Source organism: Carcharodon carcharias, chromosome X, assembly GCF_017639515.1.
Source record: "Carcharodon carcharias isolate sCarCar2 chromosome X, sCarCar2.pri, whole genome shotgun sequence".
In the NCBI taxonomy this organism is placed as follows: Eukaryota; Metazoa; Chordata; class Chondrichthyes; order Lamniformes; family Lamnidae; genus Carcharodon; species Carcharodon carcharias.
The window spans coordinates 27,038,173-27,061,869 of NC_054507.1; the positions used below are offsets into that span (position 1 = coordinate 27,038,173).

The following is a 23,697-nucleotide window of genomic DNA, read 5'->3' on the forward strand; positions in this document are numbered from 1 at the left end:
GGGCGGAGGGGCGGCGGGAGAGGGGCGGAGGGGCGGCGAGAGAGAGGTGGACGGGCGGCGAGAGAGAGGCGGACAGGCGGCGAGAGAGAGGCGGACAGGCGGCGAGAGAGAGGCGGACAGGCGGCGAGAGAGAGGCGGACAGGCGGCGAGAGAGAGGCGGACAGGCGGCGAGAGAGAGGCGGACAGGCGGCGAGAGAGAGGCGGACAGGCGGCGAGAGAGAGGCGGACAGGCGGCGAGAGAGAGGCGGACAGGCGGCGAGAGAGAGGCGGACAGGCGGCGAGAGAGAGGCGGACAGGCGGCGAGGGAGAGGCGGACAGGCGGCGAGAGAGAGGCGGACAGGCGGCGAGAGAGAGGCGGACAGGCGGCGAGAGAGAGGCGGACAGGCGGCGAGAGAGAGGCGGACAGGCGGCGAGAGAGAGGCGGACAGGCGGCGAGAGAGAGGCGGACAGGCGGCGAGAGAGAGGCGGACAGGCGGCGAGAGAGAGGAGGTTACAGAGATAGGAAGTGGTGTAGGGGGCTGGAGGCTGTTACAGAGATAGGGAGGGGTGTAGGGGACTGGAGGAGGTTACAGAGATAGGGAGTGTTGTAGGGGCTGGAGGAGGTTACAGAGATATGGAGGGGTGTAGAGGCTGGAGGAGGTTACAGAGATAGGGAGGGGTGTTGGGGCTGGAGGAAGTTACAGAGATAGGGAGGGGTGTAGGAGCTGATGGAGGTTACAGAGATAGGGAGGTGTGTAGGGGCTGGAGGAGGTTACAGAGATAGGGAGATTTGTAGGGGCTGGAGGAGGTTACAGAGATAGGGAGGGGTGTAGGGGCTGGAGGATGTTACAGAGATAGGGAGGGGTGTAGAGGCAGGAGGGCGTTACAGAGATAGGGAGGGTTGTAGGGGCTGGAGGAGGTTACAGAGATAGGCAGGGGTGTAGAGGCTGGAGGAGGTTACAGAGATTGGGAGGGTTGTAGGGGGCTGGAGGAGGTTACAGAGATAGGGAGGGTTGTAAGGGCTGGAGGAGGTTACAGAGATAGGGAGGGGTGTTGGGGCTGGAGGAGGTTACAGAGATTGGGAGGGGTGTAGGGGCTGTAGGAGGTTACAGAGATAGGGAGGGGTGTAGGGACTGGAAGAGGTTACAGAGATAGGGTGGGTTGTAGGGGCTGGAGGAGGTTACAGAGTTAGGGAGAGTGTAAGGACTGGAGGAGGTTACAGAGATGGGGGGGTTGTAGGGCCTGGAGAAGGTTACAGAGGTAGGGAGGGTTGTAGGTGCTGGATGAGGTTACTGAGATAGGGAGGGTTGTAGGGGCTGGAGGAGGTTACAGAGATGGGGAGGGTTGTAGGGGCTGGAGGAGGTTACAGAGACAGGGAGGGTTGTAGGAGCTGGAGGAGGGTACAGAGATAGGGAGTGTTGTAAGGGCTTGGAGGAGGTTACAGAGATGGGGAGGGTTGTAGGGGCTGGAGGAGGTTACAATGATAGGAGGGCGATAGGGACTGGAGGAAGTTACAGAGATAGGGAGGGTTGTCGGGGCTGGAGGAGGTTACAGAGATAGGGAGGGTTGTAGGGACCATTCAGCCCCCTCCTCGAGCCTGTTACAGAGGATCAGGAGGGGGCCATTCAGCCCCTTTGAACCTGCTCCTGGATTTAATTGCATCGTAGGTAAACTTTTAAACCAGTGAGTTAAATCGCTGAGAAGTGAAAATATATCTTTGAAGCATTAAAGTAAATTTCAGGCACAATTAATCTGATTGAAAACTAGCACTACTGGGTTTTGAAGATATTCTTCACGTGCATCAACACCCAACGTCGATAGCAGCTGTCAGATGACCAAGACAGAGGAGACAAACCCCAAAAACTCACACATCATAACTCAGTAACCGGGTACACCAACCCCTGATGGGGCGCAGACCCTCATTGGGGCACACACCCGATGATACGGGGATTGAACCCCATTATAATTGAGGATTAAAATAACTATTAACAGGGATCATACCCTAATGTAATTATGGATTGAAACCACCAATAACACAGGGAATAAACGTTAATATAACTGAAGATTAAAACCCCAATTTTGAGCATTTAAGATCCATTTGACGATTAAAACCCCCAGTAAAACAGGGATTGGGCTCCTGTATAATTCAGAATTAAACCCCCAATAACTGAGGATTTAAAACCCGGGGAAACAGAGAGATTAAAACCCCAATAATTGAGGATTTAAACCACTGAGAACACAGATTAAAACTCCAATAATTGAGGATTTAAACCCCTGGGAACACAGAGTAAAACTCCAATAATTGAGGATTTAAACCACTGGCAACACAGAGATTAATACCCCAATAATTGACGATTTAAACCCCCGAGAACACAGAGATTAAAACTCCAATAATTGAGGATTTAAACCACTGAAAACACAGAGATTAAAATCCCAATAATTGAGGATTTAAACCCCTGGGAACACAAGAGTAAAACCCCAATAATTGAGGATTTAAACCCCGAGAAACACAGAGATTAAAACCCCAATAATTGAGGATTTAAACCCTGGGGAACACAAGAGATTAAAACCACAATAACTGAGGATTTAAACCCCTGGGAACACAGATTAATACCCCAATAATTGAGGATTTAAACGCTCGGGAACACAGAGATTACAAACCCAATAATTGAGGATTTAAACCACTGGCAACACAGAGATCAAAACCCCAATAATTGAGGATTTAAACCGCTGAGAACACAGATTAAAACTCCAATAATTGAGGATTTAAACCCCGGGGAACACAGAGATTAAAACTCCAATAATTGAGGATGTAAACCACTGAGAACACAGATTAAAACTCCAATAATTGAAGATTTAAACCCCTGGGAACAATGATTAAAACTCCAATAATTGAGGATTTAAACCCCTGGGAACACAGAGATTACCCCAATAATTAAGGATTTAAACCCTCAGGAACACAGAGATTAATACCCCAATAAGTGAGGATTTAAACCACAGAGAACACAGAGATTAAAACCCCAATAATTGAGGATTTAAACCCTCGGGAGCATAGAGATTAAAACCCCAATAATTGAGGATTTAAACCCCGGGGAACACAGAGATTAAAACCCCAATAATTGAGGATTTAAACCACAGGGAACAGAGAGATTAGAACTCCAATAATTGAGGATTTAAACCCCGGGAAACACAGAGATTAAAACCCTAATAATTGAGGATTTAAACCACTGGCAACACAGAGATTAAAACCCCAATAATTGAGGATTTAAACCACTGGGAACACAGATTAATACCCCAATAATTGAGGATTTACACCCCCGGGAATACAGACATTAAAACCCCGACAATAGAGGGATTAAAACCCCGACAATAGAGGGATTAAAACCCCGACAATAGAGGGATTAAAACCCCGACAATAGAGGGATTAAAACCCCGACAATAGAGGGATTAAAAGCACGACAATAGAGGGATTAAAAGCCCGACAATAGAGGGATTAAAACCCCGACAATAGAGGGATTAAAAGCCCGACAATAGAGGGATTAAAAGACCGACAATAGAGGGATTAAAAGCCCGACAATAGAGGGATTAAAAGCCTGACAATAGAGGGATTAAAAGCCCAACAATAGAGGGACGTCAACCCCAACAATAGAGGGATGTCAACCGCAATAATAGAGGGATTTAAACCCCAACAATAGAGGGATTTAAACCCCAACAATAGAGGGATGTCAACCCCAATAATAGAGGGATGTCAACCCCAATAATAGAGGGATGTCAACCCCAATAATAGAGGGAGGTCAACCCCAATAATAAAGGGATGTCAACCCCAATAATACAGGGATGTCAACCCAATAATAGAGGGATTTAAACCCCAATAATAGAGGGATTTAAACCCCAATAATAGAGGGATTGAAACCCCAACAATAGAGGGATGTCAACCCCAATAATAGAGGGATGTCAACCCCAATAATAAAGGGATGTTAACCCCAATAATAAAGGGATGTCAACCCTAATAATACAGGGATGTCAACCCAATAATACAGGGATGTCAACCCAATAATAGAGGGATTTAAACCCCAATAACTGAGGGATTTAAACCCCAATAACTGAGGGATTTAAACCCCAATAATAGAGATGAAAACCCTAATAATAGAGGGATGTCAACCGCAACAATAGAGGGATTTAAACCCCAACAATAGAGGGATTTAAACCCCAACAATAGAGGGATGTCAACCCCAATAATAGAGGGATGTCAACCCCAATAATAGAGGGATGTCAACCCCAATAATAAAGGGATGTCAACCCCAATAATACAGGGATGTCAACCCAATAATAGAGGGATTTAAACCCCAATAATAGAGGGATTGAAACCCCAACAATAGAGGGATGTCAACCCCAATAATAAAGGGATGTCAACCCCAATAATAAAGGGATGTCAACCCCAATAATACAGGGATGTCAACCCCAATAATACAGGGATGTCAACCCAATAATACAGGGATGTCAACCCAATAACAGAGGGATTTAAACCCCAATAACTGAGGGATTTAAACCCCAATAACTGAGGGATTTAAACCCTAATAATAGAGGGATGTCAACCCCAATAATAGAGGGATGTCAACCCCAATAATAGAGGGATTTAAACCCCAATAATAGAGGGATTTAAACCCCAATAATAGAGGGATTTAAACCCCAACAATAGAGGGATTTAAACCCCAATAATAGAGGGATTTAAACCCCAATAATAGAGGGATTTAAACCCCAACAATAGAGGGATTTAAACCCCAACAATAGAGGGATTTAAACCCCAACAATAGAGGGATTTAAACCCCAACAATAGAGGGATGTCAACCCCAACAATAGTGGGATGTCAACCCCAACAATAGAGGGATGTCAACCCCAATAATACAGGGATTTAAACCCCAATAACTGAGGGATTTAAACCCCAATAACTGAGGGATTTAAACCCCAATAACTGAGGGATTTAAACCCCAATAACAGAGGGATTTGGGCCCCAATAACAGAGGGATTTGGGCCCCAATAACAGAGGGATTTGGGCCCCAATAATAGAGGGATTTGGGCCCCAATAATAGAGGGATTTGGGCCCCAATAATAGAGGGATTTGGGCCCCAATAATAGAGGGATTTGGGCCCCAATAATAGAGGGATTTGGGCCCCAATAATAGAGGGATTTGGGCCCCAATAATAGAGGGATTTGGGCCCCAATAATAGAGGGATTTGGGCCCCAATAATAGAGGGATTTGGGCCCCAATAATAGAGGGATTTGGGCCCCAATAATAGAGGGATTTGGGCCCCAATAATAGAGGGATTTGGGCCCCAATAATAGAGGGATTTGGGCCCCAATAATAGAGGGATTTGGGCCCCAATAATAGAGGGATTTGGGCCCCAATAATAGAGGGATTTGGGCCCCAATAATAGAGGGATTTGGGCCCCAATAATAGAGGGATTTGGGCCCCAATAATAGAGGGATTTGGGCCCCAATAATAGAGGGATTTGGGCCCCAATAATAGAGGGATTTGGGCCCCAATAACAGAGGGATTTGGGCCCCAATAACAGAGGGATTTGGGCCCCAATAACAGAGGGATTTGGGCCCCAATAACAGAGGGATTTGGGCCCCAATAACAGAGGGATTTGGGCCCCAATAACAGAGGGATTTGGGCCCCAATAACAGAGGGATTTGGGCCCCAATAACAGAGGGATTTGGGCCCCAATAACAGAGGGATTTGGGCCCCAATAACAGAGGGATTTGGGCCCCAATAACAGAGGGATTTGGGCCCCAATAACAGAGGGATTTGGGCCCCAATAACAGAGGGATTTGGGCCCCAATAACAGAGGGATTTGGGCCCCAATAACAGAGGGATTTGGGCCCCAATAACAGAGGGATTTGGGCCCCAATAACAGAGGGATTTGGGCCCCAATAACAGAGGGATTTGGGCCCCAATAACAGAGGGATTTGGGCCCCAATAACAGAGGGATTTGGGCCCCAATAACAGAGGGATTTGGGCCCCAATAACAGAGGGATTTGGGCCCCAATAACAGAGGGATTTGGGCCCCAATAACAGAGGGATTTGGGCCCCAATAACAGAGGGATTTGGGCCCCAATAACAGAGGGATTTGGGCCCCAATAACAGAGGGATTTGGGCCCCAATAACAGAGGGATTTGGGCCCCAATAACAGAGGGATTTGGGCCCCAATAACAGAGGGATTTGGGCCCCAATAACAGAGGGATTTGGGCCCCAATAACAGAGGGATTTGGGCCCCAATAACAGAGGGATTTGGGCCCCAATAACAGAGGGATTTGGGCCCCAATAACAGAGGGATTTGGGCCCCAATAACAGAGGGATTTGGGCCCCAATAACAGAGGGATTTGGGCCCCAATAACAGAGGGATTTGGGCCCCAATAACAGAGGGATTTGGGCCCCAATAACAGAGGGATTTGGGCCCCAATAACAGAGGGATTTGGGCCCCAATAACAGAGGGATTTGGGCCCCAATAACAGAGGGATTTGGGCCCCAATAACAGAGGGATTTGGGCCCCAATAACAGAGGGATTTGGGCCCCAATAACAGAGGGATTTGGGCCCCAATAACAGAGGGATTTGGGCCCCAATAACAGAGGGATTTGGGCCCCAATAACAGAGGGATTTGGGCCCCAATAACAGAGGGATTTGGGCCCCAATAACAGAGGGATTTGGGCCCCAATAACAGAGGGATTTGGGCCCCAATAACAGAGGGATTTGGGCCCCAATAACAGAGGGATTTGGGCCCCAATAACAGAGGGATTTGGGCCCCAATAACAGAGGGATTTGGGCCCCAATAACAGAGGGATTTGGGCCCCAATAACAGAGGGATTTGGGCCCCAATAACAGAGGGATTTGGGCCCAATAACAGAGGGATTTCGGCCCCAATAACAGAGGGATTTCGGCCCCAATAACAGAGGGATTTCGGCCCCAATAACAGAGGGATTTCGGCCCCAATAACAGAGGGATTTCGGCCCCAATAACAGAGGGATTTCGGCCCCAATAACAGAGGGATTTCGGCCCCAATAACAGAGGGATTTCGGCCCCAATAACAGAGGGATTTCGGCCCCAATAACAGAGGGATTTCGGCCCCAATAACAGAGGGATTTCGGCCCCAATAACAGAGGGATTTCGGCCCCAATAACAGAGGGATTTCGGCCCCAATAACAGAGGGATTTCGGCCCCAATAACAGAGGGATTTCGGCCCCAATAACAGAGGGATTTCGGCCCCAATAACAGAGGGATTTCGGCCCCATAACAGAGGGATTTCGGCCCCAATACAGAGGGATTTCGGCCCCAATAACAGAGGGATTTCGGCCCCAATAACAGAGGGATTTCGGCCCCAATAACAGAGGGATTTCGGCCCCAATAACAGAGGGATTTCGGCCCCAATAACAGAGGGATTTCGGCCCCAATAACAGAGGGATTTCGGCCCCAATAACAGAGGGATTTCGGCCCCAATAACAGAGGGATTTCGGCCCCAATAACAGAGGGATTTCGGCCCCAATAACAGAGGGATTTCGGCCCCAATAACAGAGGGATTTCGGCCCCAATAACAGAGGGATTTCGGCCCCAATAACAGAGGGATTTCGGCCCCAATAACAGAGGGATTTCGGCCCCAATAACAGAGGGATTTCGGCCCCAATAACAGAGGGATTTCGGCCCCAATAACAGAGGGATTTCGGCCCCAATAACAGAGGGATTTCGGCCCCAATAACAGAGGGATTTCGGCCCCAATAACAGAGGGATTTCGGCCCCAATAACAGAGGGATTTCGGCCCCAATAACAGAGGGATTTCGGCCCCAATAACAGAGGGATTTCGGCCCCAATAACAGAGGGATTTCGGCCCCAATAACAGAGGGATTTCGGCCCCAATAACAGAGGGATTTCGGCCCCAATAACAGAGGGATTTCGGCCCCAATAACAGAGGGATTTCGGCCCCAATAACAGAGGGATTTCGGCCCCAATAACAGAGGGATTTCGGCCCCAATAACAGAGGGATTTCGGCCCCAATAACAGAGGGATTTCGGCCCCAATAACAGAGGGATTTCGGCCCCAATAATACAGGGATTTCGGCCCCAATAATACAGGGATTTAAACCCCAATAATACAGGGATTTAAACCCCAATAATACGGGGATTTAAACCCCAATAATACAGGGATGTCAGTCACAATAATAGAGACTTAAACCGCAATAATAGAGGGATTTAAACCCCAACAATAGAGGGATTTAAACTCCAACAATAGAGGGATTTAAAGCCCAACAATAGAGGGATTTAAAGCCCAACATTAGAGGGATTTAAAGCCCAACATTAGAGGAATTTAAAGCCCAACAATAGAGGAATTTAAAGCCCAACAAGAGAGGAATTTAAACCCCAACAATAGAGGAATTTAAACCCCAACAATAGAGGGATTTAAACCCCAACAATAGAGGGATTTAAACCCCAACAATAGAGGGATTTAAACCCCAACAATAGAGGGATTGAAACCCCAACAATAGAGGGATTGAAACCCCAACAATAGAGGGATTTAAACCCCAATAATAGCGGGATCTAAACCCCAATAATAGAGGGATTTCAGCCCCAACAATAGAGCGATTCAAACCCCAGTAACTGAGGGAATTAAACCCCAATAACTGATGGATTTAAACCCCAATAACTGATGGATTTAAACCCCAGTAACTGAGGGATTTAAACCCCAGTAACTGAGGGATTTAAACCCCAGTAACTGAGGGATTTAAACCCGAATAACTGAGGGATTTAAACCCCAGTAACTGAGGGATTTAAACCCCAGTAACTGAGAGATTCAAACCCCAGTAACTGAGGGATTCAAACCCCAGTAACTGAGGGATTCAAACCCCAGTAACTGAGGGATTTAAACCCCAGTAACTGAGGGATTTAAACCCCAGTAACTGAGAGATTTAAACCCCAGTAACTGAGGGATTTAAACCCCAGTAACTGAGGGATTTAAACTCCAGTAACTGAGGGATTTAAACCCCAGTAACTAAGGGATTTAAACACCAGCAACTGAGGGATTTAAACCCCATTAACTGAGGGATTCACACCCCAGTAACTGAGGGATTCAAACCCCAGTAACTGAGGGATTCAAACCCCAGTAACTGAGGGATTCAAACCCCAGTAACTGAGGGATTTAAACCCCAGTAACTGAGGGATTTAAACCCCAGTAACTGAGGGATTTAAACCCCAGTAACTGAGGGATTTAAACCCCAGTAACTGAGGGATTTAAACCCCAGTAACTGAGGGATTTAAACCACATTAACTGAGGGATTCAAACCCCAGTAACTGAGGGATTCAAACCCCAGTAACTGAGGGATTCAAACCCCAGTAACTGAGGGATTCAAACCCCAGTAACTGAGGGATTCAAACCCCAGTAACTGAGGGATTTAAACCCCAATAACTGAGGGATTCAAACCCCAGTAACTGGGGATTCAAACCCCAGTAACTGAGAGATTTAAACCCCAGTAACTGAGGGATTTAAACCCCAGTAACTGAGGGAATTAAACCCCAGTAACTGAGGAATTTAAACCCCAGTAATTGAGGGATTCAAACCCCAGGACCTGAGGGATTCAAACCCCAAGACCTGAGAGAGTTAAACCCCAGTAACTGAGGGATTCAAACCCCAGTAACTGAGGAATTCAAACCCCAGTAACTGAGGGATTTAAACCCCAGTAACTGAGGGAATTAAACCCCAGTAATTGAGGGATTCAAACCCCAGTAATTGAGGGATTCAAACCCCAGGACCTGAGGGATTCAAACCCCAAGACCTGAGAGAGTTAAACCCCAGTAACTGAGGGATTCAAACCCCAGTAACTGAGGGATTCAAACCCCAGTAACTGAGGGATCCAAACCCCAGTAACTGAGGGATCCAAACCCCAGTAACTGAGGGATTCAAACCCCAGTAACTGAGGGATTCAAACCCCAGTAACTGAGGGATTCAAACCCCAGTAACTGAGGGATTCAAACCCCAGTAACTGAGGGATTCAAACCCCAGTAACTGAGGGATTCAAACCCCGGTAACTGAGGGATTCAAACCCCGGTAACTGAGGGATTCAAACCCCGGTAACTGAGGGATTCAAACCCCGGTAACTGAGGGATTCAAACCCCGGTAACTGAGGGATTCAAACCCCGGTAACTGAGGGATTCAAACCCCAGTAACTGAGGGATTCAAACCCCAGTAACTGAGAGAATCAATCCCCAATAACTGAGGGTTTCAAACCACAATAGCTGAGGGATTCAAACCCCAGTAACTGAGGGATTCAAACCCCAGTAACTGAGGGATTCAAACCCCAGTAACTGAGGGATTCACACCCCAGCAACTGAGGGATTCAAACCCCAGTAACTGAGGGATTCAAACCCCAGCAACTGAGGGATTCAAACCCCAGCAACTGAGGGATTCAAACCCCAGCAACTGAGGGATTCAAACCCCAGTAACTGAGGGATTCAAACCCCAGTAACTGAGGGATTTAAACCCCAATAACTGAGGGATTCAAACCCCAATAACTGAGGGATTCAAATCCCAGTAACTGAGGGATTCAAACCCCAGTAACTGAGGGATTCAAACCCCAGTAACTGAGGGATTTAAACCCCAGTAACTGAGAGACTTAAACCCCAGTAACTGAGGGATTTAAACCCCAGTAACTGAGGGATTCAAATCCCAGTAACTGAGGGATTTAAACCCCAGTAACTGAGGGATTTAAACCCCAGTAACTGAGGGATTTAAACCCCAGTAACTGAGGGATTTAAACCCCAGTAACTGAGGGATTCAAACCCCAGTAACTGAGGGATTTAAACCCCAGTAACTGAGGGATTTAAACCCCAGTAACTGAGGGATTTAAACCCCAGTAACTGAGGGATTTAAACCCCAGTAACTGAGGGATTTAAACCCCAGTAACTGAGGGATTTAAACCCCAGTAACTGAGGGATTTAAACCCCAGTAACTGAGGGATTCAAACCCCAGTAACTGAGGGATTTAAACCCCAGTAACTGAGGGATTTAAACCCCAGTAACTGAGGGATTCAAACCCCAGTAACTGAGGGATTCAAACCCCAGTAACTGAGGGATTCAAACCCCAGTAACTGAGGAATTCAAACCCCAGTAACTGAGAGATTCAAACCCCAGTAACTGAGGGATTCAAACCCCAATAACTGAGGGATTCAAACCCCAGTAACTGAGAGATTTAACACCAGTAACTGAGGGATTTAACCCCAGTAACTGAGGGATTCAAACCCCAGTAACTGAGGGATTCAAACCCCAGTAACTGAGGGATTCAAACCCCAGTAACTGAGGAATTCAAACCACAGTAACTGAGAGATTCAAACCCCAGTAACTGAGGGATTCAAACCCCAGTAACTGAGGAATTCAAACCCCAGTAACTGAGAGATTCAAACCCCAGTAACTGAGGGATTCAAACCCCAGTAACTGAGAGATTCAAACCCCAGTAACTGAGGGATTTAAACCCCAGTAACTGAGAGATTTAAACCCCAGTAACTGAGGGATTTAACCCCAGTAACTGAGAGATTTAAACCCCAGTAACTGAGGGATTTAAACTCCAGTAACTGAGGGATTTAAACCCCAGTAACTGAGGGATTTAACCCCAGTAACTGAGGGATTTAAACCCCAGTAACTGAGGGATTCAAACCCCAGTAACTGAGGGATTCAAACCCCAGTAACTGAGGGATTCAAACCCCAGTAACTGAGGGATTTAAACCCCAGTAACTGAGAGATTCAAACCCCAGTAACTGAGGGATTCAAACCCCAGTAACTGAGAGATTCAAACCCCAGTAACTGAGGGATTTAAACCCCAGTAACTGAGGGATTTAAACCCCAGTAACTGAGAGATTCAAACCCCAGTAACTGAGGGATTCAAACCCCAGTAACTGAGGGATTCAAACCCCAGTAACTGAGAGATTTAAACCCCAGTAACTGAGGGATTTAAACCCCAGTAACTGAGGGATTTAAACCCCAGTAACTGAGGGATTTAAACCCCAGTAACTGAGAGATTCAAACCCCAGTAACTGAGGGATTCAAACCCCAGTAACTGAGGGATTCAAACCCCAGTAACTGAGGGATTCAAACCCCAGTAACTGAGGGATTCAAACCCCAGTAACTGAGGGATTCAAACCCCAGTAACTGAGGGATTCAAACCCCAGTAACTGAGGGATTCAAACCCCAGTAACTGAGAGATTCAAACCCCAGTAACTGAGGGATTTAAACCCCAATAACTGAGGGATTCAAACCCCAGTAACTGAGGGATTTAAACCCCAATAACTGAGGGATTCAAACCCCAGTAACTGAGAGATTCAAACCCCAGTAACTGAGGGATTTAAACCCCAATAACTGAGGGATTCAAACCCCAGTAACTGAGAGATTCAAACCCCAGTAACTGAGGGATTTAAACCCCAATAACTGAGGGATTTAAACCCCAATAACTGAGGGATTTAAACCCCAATAACTGAGGGATTTAAACCCCAATAACTGAGGGATTCAAACCCCAGTAACTGAGAGATTTAAACCCCAGTAACTGAGGGATTTAAACCCCAGTAACTGAGGGATTTAAACCCCAGTAACTGAGGGATTTAAACCCCAGTAACTGAGAGATTCAAACCCCAGTAACTGAGGGATTCAAACCCCAGTAACTGAGGGATTCAAACCCCAGTAACTGAGGGATTCAAACCCCAGTAACTGAGGGATTCAAACCCCAGTAACTGAGAGATTCAAACCCCAGTAACTGAGGGATTCAAACCCCAGTAACTGAGAGATTCAAACCCCAGTAACTGAGGGATTTAAACCCCAATAACTGAGGGATTCAAACCCCAGTAACTGAGGGATTTAAACCCCAATAACTGAGGGATTCAAACCCCAGTAACTGAGAGATTCAAACCCCAGTAACTGAGGGATTTAAACCCCAATAACTGAGGGATTCAAACCCCAGTAACTGAGAGATTCAAACCCCAGTAACTGAGGGATTTAAACCCCAATAACTGAGGGATTTAAACCCCAATAACTGAGGGATTTAAACCCCAATAACTGAGGGATTTAAACCCCAATAACTGAGGGATTCAAACCCCAGTAACTGAGGGATTCAAACCCCAGTAACTGAGAGATTCAAACCCCAGTAACTGAGGGATTTAAACCCCAATAACTGAGGGATTCAAACCCCAGTAACTGAGGGATTTAAACCCCAATAACTGAGGGATTCAAACCCCAGTAACTGAGGGATTTAAACCCCAATAACTGAGGGATTTAAACCCCAATAACTGAGGGATTTAAACCCCAATAACTGAGGGATTCAAACCCCAGTAACTGAGGGATTTAAACCCCAATAACTGAGGGATTTAAACCCCAATAACTGAGGGATTCAAACCCCAGTAACTGAGGGATTTAAACCCCAATAACTGAGGGATTTAAACCCCAATAACTGAGGGATTCAAACCCCAATAACTGAGGGATTTAAACCCCAATAACTGAGGGATTCAAACCCCAGTAACTGAGAGATTCAAACCCCAGTAACTGAGAGATTCAAACCCCAGTAACTGAGGGATTTAAACCCCAATAACTGAGGGATTTAAACCCCAATAACTGAGGGATTTAAACCCCAGTAACTGAGGGATTTAAACCCCAATAACTGAGGGATTCAAACCCCAGTAACTGAGAGATTTAACCCCAGTAACTGAGGGATTTAAACCCCAATAACTGAGGGATTTAAACCCCAGTAACTGAGGGATTTAAACCCCAGTAACTGAGAGATTTAACCCCAGTAACTGAGAGATTCAAACCCCAGTAACTGAGAGATTTAAACCCCAATAACTGAGGGATTCAAACCCCAGTAACTGAGAGATTTAACCCCAGTAACTGAGGGATTCAAACCCCAGTAACTGAGAGATTTAACCCCAGTAACTGAGGGATTCAAACCCCAGTAACTGAGAGATTTAACCCCAGTAACTGAGGGATTCAAACCCCAGTAACTGAGAGATTTAACCCCAGTAACTGAGAGATTCAAACCCCAGTAACTGAGAGATTTAAACCCCAGTAACTGAGAGATTTAACCCCAGTAATTGCGGGGATTCAGGCCCAGGTTCCCTGCAGTAACCGGTCCCCCTGCACCTCCCAGTCTTTAAGGCCAGGCTAACCCCCGAGCCTGTAGGCCTCACATCCCCGGGCTCTCCCCAGCCTGGGAAACGGACCCCCTCCCTCCCTCCCTCTCCCTGCCCAGGCCGCTCACCTGCTCCGTCAGGCTGAGGACCCCCATGTCCCGCTCGCTGTGGTGGGGGCCGCGGGAAGCCGAGGCCGAGGCCCAGAGGAGGAGGAGGACGGGGGAGGAGGAGCTGCTGCAGCCGCCGGCAGACTCTCTGGATCATCACTGGGGGCCCCAGCGCCAGCCAGAGGCCGCTTCAGAGCGCGGCTCCAACCCGGGGGGGGTGGTGGGGGCGGTGTTCAGGAGAGTGTGCTCCAGCGACACCGCCACCTGCAGGTCCGGCTCCAACCTGCAGGTCCTCCACAGACACCGCCACCTGCAGGCCTGGCTTCAAGCTGCAGGTCCTCCACAGACACCGCCATCTGCAGGTCCGGCTCCAACCTGCAGTTCCTCCACGTACACCGCCACCTGCAGGCCTGGCACCAACCGGCAGGATGTCCAGCGACACCGCCACCTGCAGGCCCGGCACCAACCAGCAGGACCTCCAGAGACAGCGCCACCTGCAGGCCTGGTATCAACCGGCTGGACGTCCAGAGACACCGCCACCTGCAGGCCAGGCACCAACCAGCTGGTCCTCCAGCAACACCGCCACCTGCAGGCCTGGCACCGACAGGCAGGTCCTCCGTTAACACCGCCACCTGCAGGCCCGGCACCGACAGGCAGGTCCCCCGAAAACACCGCCACCTGCAGGCCTGGCACCAACCGGCAGGTCCTCCACGAACACCGCCACCTGCGGGCCTGGCACCGACAGGCAGGTCCCCCGAAAACACCGCCACCTGCAGGCCCGGCTCCAACCGGCAGTTCCTCCACAGAACAGACACCAACACCTGCAGGCCCGGCTCCAACCGGCAGGTCCTCCAGAGACACCGGCACCTGTAGGCCCGGCTCCAACCGGCAGGTCCTCCAGAGACAGCGTCACCTGCAGGCCCTGCTCCAAACAGCAGGACCTCCAGAGACACCGCCACCTGCAGGCCCGGCTCCAACCAGGGGGTGGGGATGGGGGGGAAGGAGCGGGTGCTCCACAGACACCGCCATTTGTAGGCCCGCATCCAACCGGCAGGACCTTCACAGAACAAACACCGCTACCTGCAGGCACGGCTGCAAACAGCAGGTCCTCCACGGAACAGACTCCGCCACCTGCAGGCCCGGCTCCAAGCGGCAGGTCTTCCACAGACACTGCCACCTGCAGGCCCGGCTCCAAGCGGCAGGTCTTCCACAAACACCGCCACCTACAGGCCTGGCTCCAAGCAGCAGGTCCTCCAGAGACACCGCCACCTACAGGCCCGGCTCCAAGCAGCAGGTCCTCCAGAGACACTGCCACCTACAGGCCTGGCTCCAAGCAGCAGGTCCTCCAGAGACACCGCCACCTACAGGCCCGGCTCCAAGCGGCAGGTCTTCCACAGACACTGCCACCTACAGGCCCGGCTCCAAGCGGCAGGTCTTCCACAGACACCGCCACCTACAGGCCTGGCTCCAAGCAGCAGGTCCTCCAGAGACACCGCCACCTGCAGGGGTGGGGGGGGGGGGGGGGTGGCGTCAGTCAGGTTTTGAGGTGGGGGTGAGGTTTTGAGGTGGGGGTGAGGTTTTGAGGTGGGGGTCAGTCAGGTTTTGAGGTGGGGGTGAGGTTTTGAGGTGGGGGTGAGGTTTTGAGGTGGGGCTCAGTCAGGTTTTGAGGTGGGGGTGAGGTTTTGAGGTGGGGGTGAGGTTTTGAGGTGGGGGTGAGGTTTTGAGGTGGGGGTCAGTCAGGTTTTGAGGTGGGGGCTCAGTCAGGTTTTGAGGTGGGGGTCAGGTTTTGAGGTGGGGGTCAGGTTTTGAGGTGGGGGTCAGTCAGGTTTTGAGGTGGGGGTCGTAGGTTTTGAGGTGGGGGTGAGGTTTTGAGGTGGGGGTGAGGTTTTGAGGTGGGGGTGAGGTTTTGAGGTGGGGGTGAGGTTTTGAGGTGGGGGTGAGGTTTTGAGGTGGGGCTCAGTCAGGTTTTGAGGTGGGGGTCAGGTTTTGAGGTGGGGGTGAGGTTTTGAGGTGGGGGTGAGGTATTGAGGTGGGGGTGAGGTTTTGAGGTGGGGGTGAGGTTTTGAGGTGGGGGTGAGGTTTTGAGGTGGGGGTGAGGTTTTGAGGTGGGGGTCAGTCAGGTTTTGAGGTGGGGGTGAGGTTTTGAGGTGGGGGTGAGGTTTTGAGGTGGGGGTGAGGTTTTGAGGTGGGGGTCAGTCAGGTTTTGAGGTGGGGGTCAGGTTTTGAGGTGGGGGTGAGGTTTTGAGGTGGGGTGAGGTTTTGAGGTGGGGGTGAGGTTTTGAGGTGGGGTGAGGTTTTGAGGTGGGGATGAGGTTTTGAGGTGGGGGTCAGGTTTTGAGGTGGGGATGAGGTTTGGAGGTGGGGGTGAGGTTTTGAGGTGGGGGTGAGGTTTTGAGGTGGGGGTGAGGTTTTGAGGTGGGGGTGAGGTTTTGAGGTGGGGGTGAGGTTTTGAGGTGGGGGTGAGGTTTTGAGGTGGGGGTGAGGTTTTGAGGTGGGGCTCAGTCAGGTTTTGAGGTGGGGGTGAGGTTTTGAGGTGGGGGTGAGGTTTTGAGGTGGGGGTGAGGTTTTGAGGTGGGGCTCAGTCAGGTTTTGAGGTGGGGGTGAGTTTTGAGGTGGGGGTGAGGTTTTGAGGTGGGGGTGAGGTTTTGAGGTGGGGGTGAGGTTTTGAGGTGGGGGTGAGGTTTTGAGGTGGGGCTCAGTCAGGTTTTGAGGTGGGGGTGAGGTTTTGAGGTGGGGGTGAGGTTTTGAGGTGGGGGTGAGGTTTTTGAGGTGGGGCTCAGTCAGGTTTTGAGGTGGGGGTGAGGTTTTGAGGTGGGGGTGAGGTTTTGAGGTGGGGGTGAGGTTTTGAGGTGGGGGTGAGGTTTTGAGGTGGGGTGAGGTTTTGAGGTGGGGGTGAGGTTTTGAGGTGGGGGTGAGGTTTTGAGGTGGGGGTGAGGTTTTGAGGTGGGGGTGAGGTTTTGAGGTGGGGGTGAGGTTTTGAGGTGGGGGTCAGTCAGGTTTTGAGGTGGGGGTCAGTCAGGTTTTGAGGTGGGGGTGAGGTTTTGAGGTGGGGGTGAGGTTTTGAGGTGGGGGTGAGGTTTTGAGGTGGGGGTGAGGTTTTGAGGTGGGGGTGAGGTTTTAAGGTGGGGCTCAGTCAGGTTTTGAGGTGGGGGTCAGTCAGGTTTGAGGTGGGGGTGAGGTTTTGAGGTGGGGGTGAGGTTTTGAGGTGGGGGTGAGGTTTTGAGGTGGGGGTGAGGTTTTGAGGTGGGGCTCAGTCAGGTTTTGAGGTGGGGGTGAGGTTTTGAGGTGGGGGTGAGGTTTTGAGGTGGGGTGAGGTTTTGAGGTGGGGGTGAGGTTTTGAGGTGGGGGTGAGGTTTTGAGGTGGGGGTCAGTCAGGTTTTGAGGTGGGGGTGAGGTTTTGAGGTGGGGGTGAGGGTTTTGAGGTGGTGGTGAGGTTTTGAGGTGGGTGTGAGGTTTTGAGGTGGGGCTCAATCAGGTTTTGAGGTGGGGGTGAGGTTTTGAGGTGGGGGTGAGGTTTTGAGGTGGGGGTGAGGTTTTGAGGTGGGGCTCAGTCAGGTTTTGAGGTGGGGGTGAGGTTTTGAGGTGGGGGTCAGGTTTTGAGGTGGGGGTGAGGTTTTGAGGTGGGGGTGAGGTTTTGAGGTGGGGGTCAGGTTTTGAGGTGGGGGTGAGGTATTGAGGTGGGGGGTGAGGTTTTGAGGTGGGGGTCAGTCAGGTTTTGAGGTGGGGCTCAGTCAGGTTTTGAGGTGGGGGTGAGGTTTTGAGGTGGGGGTGAGGTTTTGAGGTGGGGCTCAGTCAGGTTTTGAGGTGGGGGTGAGTTTTGAGGTGGGGGTGTGGTTTTGTGGTGGGGGTGTGGTTTTGTGGTGGGGGTGAGGTTTTGAGGTGGGGGTGAGGTTTTGAGGTGGGGCTCAGTCAGGTTTTGAGGTGGGGGTGAGGTTTTGAGGTGGGGGTGAGGTTTTGAGGTGGGGGGTGAGGTTTTGAGGTGGGGCTCAGTCAAGGTTTTGAGGTGGGGGTGAGGTTTTGAGGTGGGGGTGAGGTTTTGAGGTGGGGGTGAGGTTTTGAGGTGGGGGTGAGGTTTTGAGGTGGGGTGAGGTTTTGAGGTGGGGGTGAGGTTTTGAGGTGGGGGTGAGGTTTTGAGGTGGGGGTGAGGTTTTGAGGTGGGGGTGAGGTTTTGAGGTGGGGGTCAGTCAGGTTTTGAGGTGGGGGTCAGTCAGGTTTTGAGGTGGGGGTGAGGTTTTGAGGTGGGGGTGAGGTTTTGAGGTGGGGGTGAGGTTTTGAGGTGGGGGTGAGGTTTTGAGGTGGGGGTGAGGTTTTGAGGTGGGGGGTGAGGTTTTTAAGGTGGGGCTCAGTCAGGTTTTGAGGTGGGGGTCAGTCAGGTTTTGAGGTGGGGGTGAGGTTTTGAGGTGGGGGTGAGGTTTTGAGGTGGGGTGAGGTTTTGAGGTGGGGGTGAGGTTTTGAGGTGGGGCTCAGTCAGGTTTTGAGGTGGGGGTGAGGTTTTGAGGTGGGGGTGAGGTTTTGAGGTGGGGTGAGGTTTTGAGGTGGGGGTGAGGTTTTGAGGTGGGGGTGAGGTTTTGAGGTGGGGTCAGTCAGGTTTTGAGGTGGGGGTGAGGTTTTGAGGTGGGGGTGAGGTTTTGAGGTGGTGGTGAGGTTTTGAGGTGGGTGTGAGGTTTTGAGGTGGGGCTCAATCAGGTTTTGAGGTGGGGGTGAGGTTTTGTGGGGGGGGTGAGGTTTTGAGGGGGGGGTGAGGTTTTGAGGTGGGGCTCAGTCAGGTTTTGAGGTGGGGGTGAGGTTTTGAGGTGGGGGTCAGGTTTTGAGGTGGGGGTGAGGTTTTGAGGTGGGGGTGAGGTTTTGAGGTGGGGGTCAGGTTTTGAGGTGGGGGTGAGGTTTTGAGGTGGGGGGTGAGGTTTTGAGGTGGGGGTCAGTCAGGTTTTGAGGTGGGGCTCAGTCAGGTTTTGAGGTGGGGGTGAGGTTTTGAGGTGGGGGTCAGTCAGGTTTTGAGGTGGGGCTCAGTCAGGTTTTGAGGTGGGGGTGAGGTTTTGAGGTGGGGGTGAGGTTTTGAGGTGGGGGTGAGGTTTTGAGGTGGGGGGTCAGTCAGGTTTTGAGGTGGGGGTCAGGTTTTGAGGTGGGGGTGAGGTTTTGAGGTGGGGGGTGAGGTTTTGAGGTGGGGGTGAGGTTTTGAGGTGGGGGTGAGGTATTGAGGTGGGGGTGAGGTTTGAGGTGGGGGTGAGGTTTTGAGGTGGGGGTGAGGTTTTGAGGTGGGGGTCAGTCAGGTTTTGAGGTGGGGGTGAGGTTTTGAGGTGGGGGTGAGGTTTTGAGGTGGGGGTGAGGTTTTTGAGGTGGGGGTGAGGTTTTGAGGTGGGGGTCAGTCAGGTTTTGAGGTGGGGGTGAGGTTTTGAGGTGGGGGTGAGGTTTTTGAGGTGGGGGTGAGGTTTTGAGGTGGGGGTCAGTCAGGTTTTGAGGTGGGGGTCAGGTTTTGAGGTGGGGGGTGAGGTTTTGAGGTGGGGTGAGGTTTTGAGGTGGGGGTGAGGTTTTGAGGTGGGGTGAGGTTTTGAGGTGGGGATGAGGTTTTGAGGTGGGGGGTCAGGTTTTGAGGTGGGGATGAGGTTTGGAGGTGGGGGTGAGGTTTTGAGGTGGGGGTGAGGTTTTGAGGTGGGGGTGAGGTTTTGAGGTGGGGGTGAGGTTTTGAGGTGGGGGTGAGGTTTTGAGGTGGGGCTCAGTCAGGTTTTGAGGTGGGGGTGAGGTTTTGAGGGGGGGGTGAGGTTTTGAGGTGGGGGTGAGGTTTTGAGGTGGGGCTCAGTCAGGTTTTGAGGTGGGGGTGAGTTTTGAGGTGGGGGTGAGGTTTTGAGGTGGGGGTGAGGTTTTGAGGTGGGGGTGAGGTTTTGAGGTGGGGCTCAGTCAGGTTTTGAGGTGGGGGTGAGGTTTTGAGGTGGGGGTGAGGTTTTGAGGTGGGGGTGAGGTTTTGAGGTGGGGCTCAGTCAGGTTTTGAGGTGGGGGTGAGGTTTTGAGGTGGGGGGTGAGGTTTTGAGGTGGGGGTCAGGTTTTGAGGTGGGGGTGAGGTTTTGAGGTGGGGTGAGGTTTTGAGGTGGTGGTGAGGTTTTGAGGTGGGGGTGAGGTTTTGAGGTGGGGGTGAGGTTTTGAGGTGGGGGTCAGTCAGGTTTTGAGGTGGGGGTCAGTCAGGTTTTGAGGTGGGGGTGAGGTTTTGAGGTGGGGGTGAGGTTTTGAGGTGGGGTGAGGTTTTGAGGTGGGGGTGAGGTTTTGAGGTGGGGGTGAGGTTTTGAGGTGGGGGTGAGGTTTTGAGGTGGGGGGTGAGGTTTTGAGGTGGGGGGTCAGTCAGGTTTTGAGGTGGGGGGTCAGTCAGGTTTTGAGGTGGGGGTGAGGTTTTGAGGTGGGGCTCAGTCAGGTTTTGAGGTGGGGGTGAGGTTTTGAGGTGGGGGTGAGGTTTTGAGGTGGGGGTGAGGTTTTGAGGTGGGGGTGAGGTTTTGAGGTGGGGGTGAGGTTTTGAGGTGGGGGTGAGGTTTTAAGGTGGGGCTCAGTCAGGTTTTGAGGTGGGGGTCAGTCAGGTTTTGAGGTGGGGGGTGAGGTTTTGAGGTGGGGGGTGAGGTTTTGAGGTGGGGGTGAGGTTTTGAGGTGGGGCTCAGTCAGGTTTTGAGGTGGGGGTGAGGTTTTGAGGTGGGGGTGAGGTTTTGAGGTGGGGGTGAGGTTTTGAGGTGGGGGTGAGGTTTTGAGGTGGGGTGAGGTTTTGAGGTGGGGGTGAGGTTTTGAGGTGGGGGTCAGGTTTTGAGGTGGGGGTCAGTCAGGTTTTGAGGTGGGGGTGAGGTTTTGAGGTGGGGGTGAGGTTTTGAGGTGGTGGTGAGGTTTTGAGGTGGGTGTGAGGTTTTGAGGTGGGGCTCAATCAGGTTTTGAGGTGGGGGTGAGGTTTGAGGTGGGGGTGAGGTTTTGAGGTGGGGGTGAGGTTTTGAGGTGGGGCTCAGTCAGGTTTTGAGGTGGGGGTGAGGTTTTGAGGTGGGGGTCAGGTTTTGAGGTGGGGGTGAGGTTTTGAGGTGGGGGTGAGGTTTTGAGGTGGGGGTCAGGTTTTGAGGTGGGGGTGAGGTTTTGAGGTGGGGGTGAGGTTTTGAGGTGGGGGTCAGTCAGGTTTTGAGGTGGGGCTCAGTCAGGTTTTGAGGTGGGGGTGAGGTTTTGAGGTGGGGGTCAGTCAGGTTTTGAGGTGGGGCTCAGTCAGGTTTTGAGGTGGGGCTCAGTCAGGTTTTGAGGTGGTGGTGAGGTTTTGAGGTGGTGGTGAGGTTTTGTGGTGGGGGTGAGGTTTTGAGGTGGGGGTGAGGTTTTGAGGTGGGGGTGAGGTTTTGAGGTGGGGGGTGAGGTTTTGAGGTGGGGGTGAGGTATTGAGGTGGGGGTGAGGTTTTGAGGTGGGGGTGAGGTTTTGAGGTGGGGGTGAGGTTTTGAGGTGGGGGTCAGTCAGGTTTTGAGGTGGGGGTGAGGTTTTGAGGTGGGGGTGAGGTTTTGAGGTGGTGGTGAGGTTTTGAGGTGGGTGTGAGGTTTTGAGGTGGGGCTCAATCAGGTTTTGAGGTGGGGGTGAGGTTTTGAGGTGGGGGTGAGGTTTTGAGGTGGGGCTCAGTCAGGTTTTGAGGTGGGGGTGAGGTTTTGAGGTGGGGGTGAGGTTTTGAGGTGGGGGTGAGGTTTTGAGGTGGGGGTCAGGTTTTGAGGTGGGGGTGAGGTTTTGAGGTGGGGGTGAGGTTTTGAGGTGGGGGTCAGGTTTTGAGGTGGGGGTGAGGTTTTGAGGTGGGGGTGAGGTTTTGAGGTGGGGGTCAGTCAGGTTTTGAGGTGGGGCTCAGTCAGGTTTTGAGGTGGGGGTGAGGTTTTGAGGTGGGGGTCAGTCAGGTTTTGAGGTGGGGCTCAGTCAGGTTTTGAGGTGGGGGTGAGGTTTTGAGGTGGGGGTGAGGTTTTGAGGTGGGGGTGAGGTTTTGAGGTGGGGGTCAGTCAGGTTTTGAGGGTGGGGTCAGGTTTTGAGGTGGGGGTGAGGTTTTGAGGTGGGGGTGAGGTTTTGAGGTGGGGGTGAGGTTTTGAGGTGGGGGTGAGGTATTGAGGTGGGGGTGAGGTTTTGAGGTGGGGGTGAGGTTTTGAGGTGGGGGTGAGGTTTTGAGGTGGGGGTGAGGTTTTGAGGTGGGGGGTGAGGTTTTGAGGTGGGGGTCAGTCAGGTTTTGAGGTGGGGGTGAGGTTTTGAGGTGGGGGTGAGGTTTTGAGGTGGGGGTGAGGTTTTGAGGTGGGGGTGAGGTTTTGAGGTGGGGGTCAGTCAGGTTTTGAGGTGGGGGTCAGGTTTTGAGGTGGGGGTGAGGTTTTGAGGTGGGGTGAGGTTTTGAGGTGGGGGTGAGGTTTTGAGGTGGGGTGAGGTTTTGAGGTGGGGATGAGGTTTTGAGGTGGGGGTCAGGTTTTGAGGTGGGGATGAGGTTTGGAGGTGGGGGTGAGGTTTGGAGGTGGGGGTGAGGTTTTGAGGTGGGGGTGAGGTTTTGAGGTGGGGTGAGGTTTTGAGGTGGGGGTGAGGTTTTGAGGTGGGGTGAGGTTTTGAGGTGGGGATGAGGTTTTGAGGTGGGGGTCAGGTTTTGAGGTGGGGATGAGGTTTGGAGGTGGGGGTGAGGTTTTGAGGTGGGGGTGAGGTTTTGAGGTGGGGGTGAGGTTTTGAGGTGGGGGGTGAGGTTTTGAGGTGGGGGTGAGGTTTTGAGGTGGGGCTCAGTCAGGTTTTGAGGTGGGGGTGAGGTTTTGAGGTGGGGGTGAGGTTTTGAGGTGGGGGTGAGGTTTTGAGGTGGGGCTCAGTCAGGTTTTGAGGTGGGGGTGAGTTTTGAGGTGGGGGTGAGGTTTTGAGGTGGGGGTGAGGTTTTGAGGTGGGGGTGAGGTTTTGAGGTGGGGCTCAGTCAGGTTTTGGGGTGGGGGTGAGGTTTTGTGGTGGGGGTGAGGTTTTGAGGTGGGGGTGAGGTTTTGAGGTGGGGCTCAGTCAGGTTTTGAGGTGGGGGTGAGGTTTTGAGGTGGGGGTGAGGTTTTGAGGTGGGGGTCAGGTTTTGAGGTGGGGGTGAGGTTTTGAGGTGGGGTGAGGTTTTGAGGTGGGGGTGAGGTTTTGAGGTGGGGGTGAGGTTTTGAGGTGGGGGTGAGGTTTTGAGGTGGGGTGAGGTTTTGAGGTGGGGGTGAGGTTTTGAGGTGGGGGTGAGGTTTTGAGGTGGGGGTGAGGTTTTGAGGTGGGGGTCAGTCAGGTTTTGAGGTGGGGGTCAGTCAGGTTTTGAGGTGGGGGTCAGTCAGGTTTTGAGGTGGGGGTGAGGTTTTGAGGTGGGGGTGAGGTTTTGAGGTGGGGGTGAGGTTTTGAGGTGGGGGTGAGGTTTTGAGGTGGGGGTGAGGTTTTGAGGTGGGGGTGAGGTTTTAAGGTGGGGCTCAGTCAGGTTTTGAGGTGGGGGTCAGTCAGGTTTTGAGGTGGGGGTGAGGTTTT

The 23,697-nt window shown here is 51.7% G+C and overlaps 1 protein-coding gene across 2 annotated transcripts in view; it reads right to left on the minus strand.

The window, feature by feature from the left end:
• LOC121273362 (serine/threonine-protein phosphatase 6 regulatory ankyrin repeat subunit C-like) overlaps positions 1 to 14,430 on the minus strand; it is a 112,654-nt gene extending 98,224 nt beyond the window's left edge. For both annotated transcript variants that reach the window (XM_041180541.1, XM_041180542.1), the window contains exon 1: positions 14,256 to 14,430. In XM_041180541.1, coding sequence (XP_041036475.1) covers positions 14,256 to 14,282 — 27 coding nt within the window. In that variant the 5' untranslated portion in view covers positions 14,283 to 14,430. The remainder of the gene's footprint in view (positions 1 to 14,255) is intronic.
• Positions 14,431 to 23,697: the final 9,267 nt, after the last annotated feature.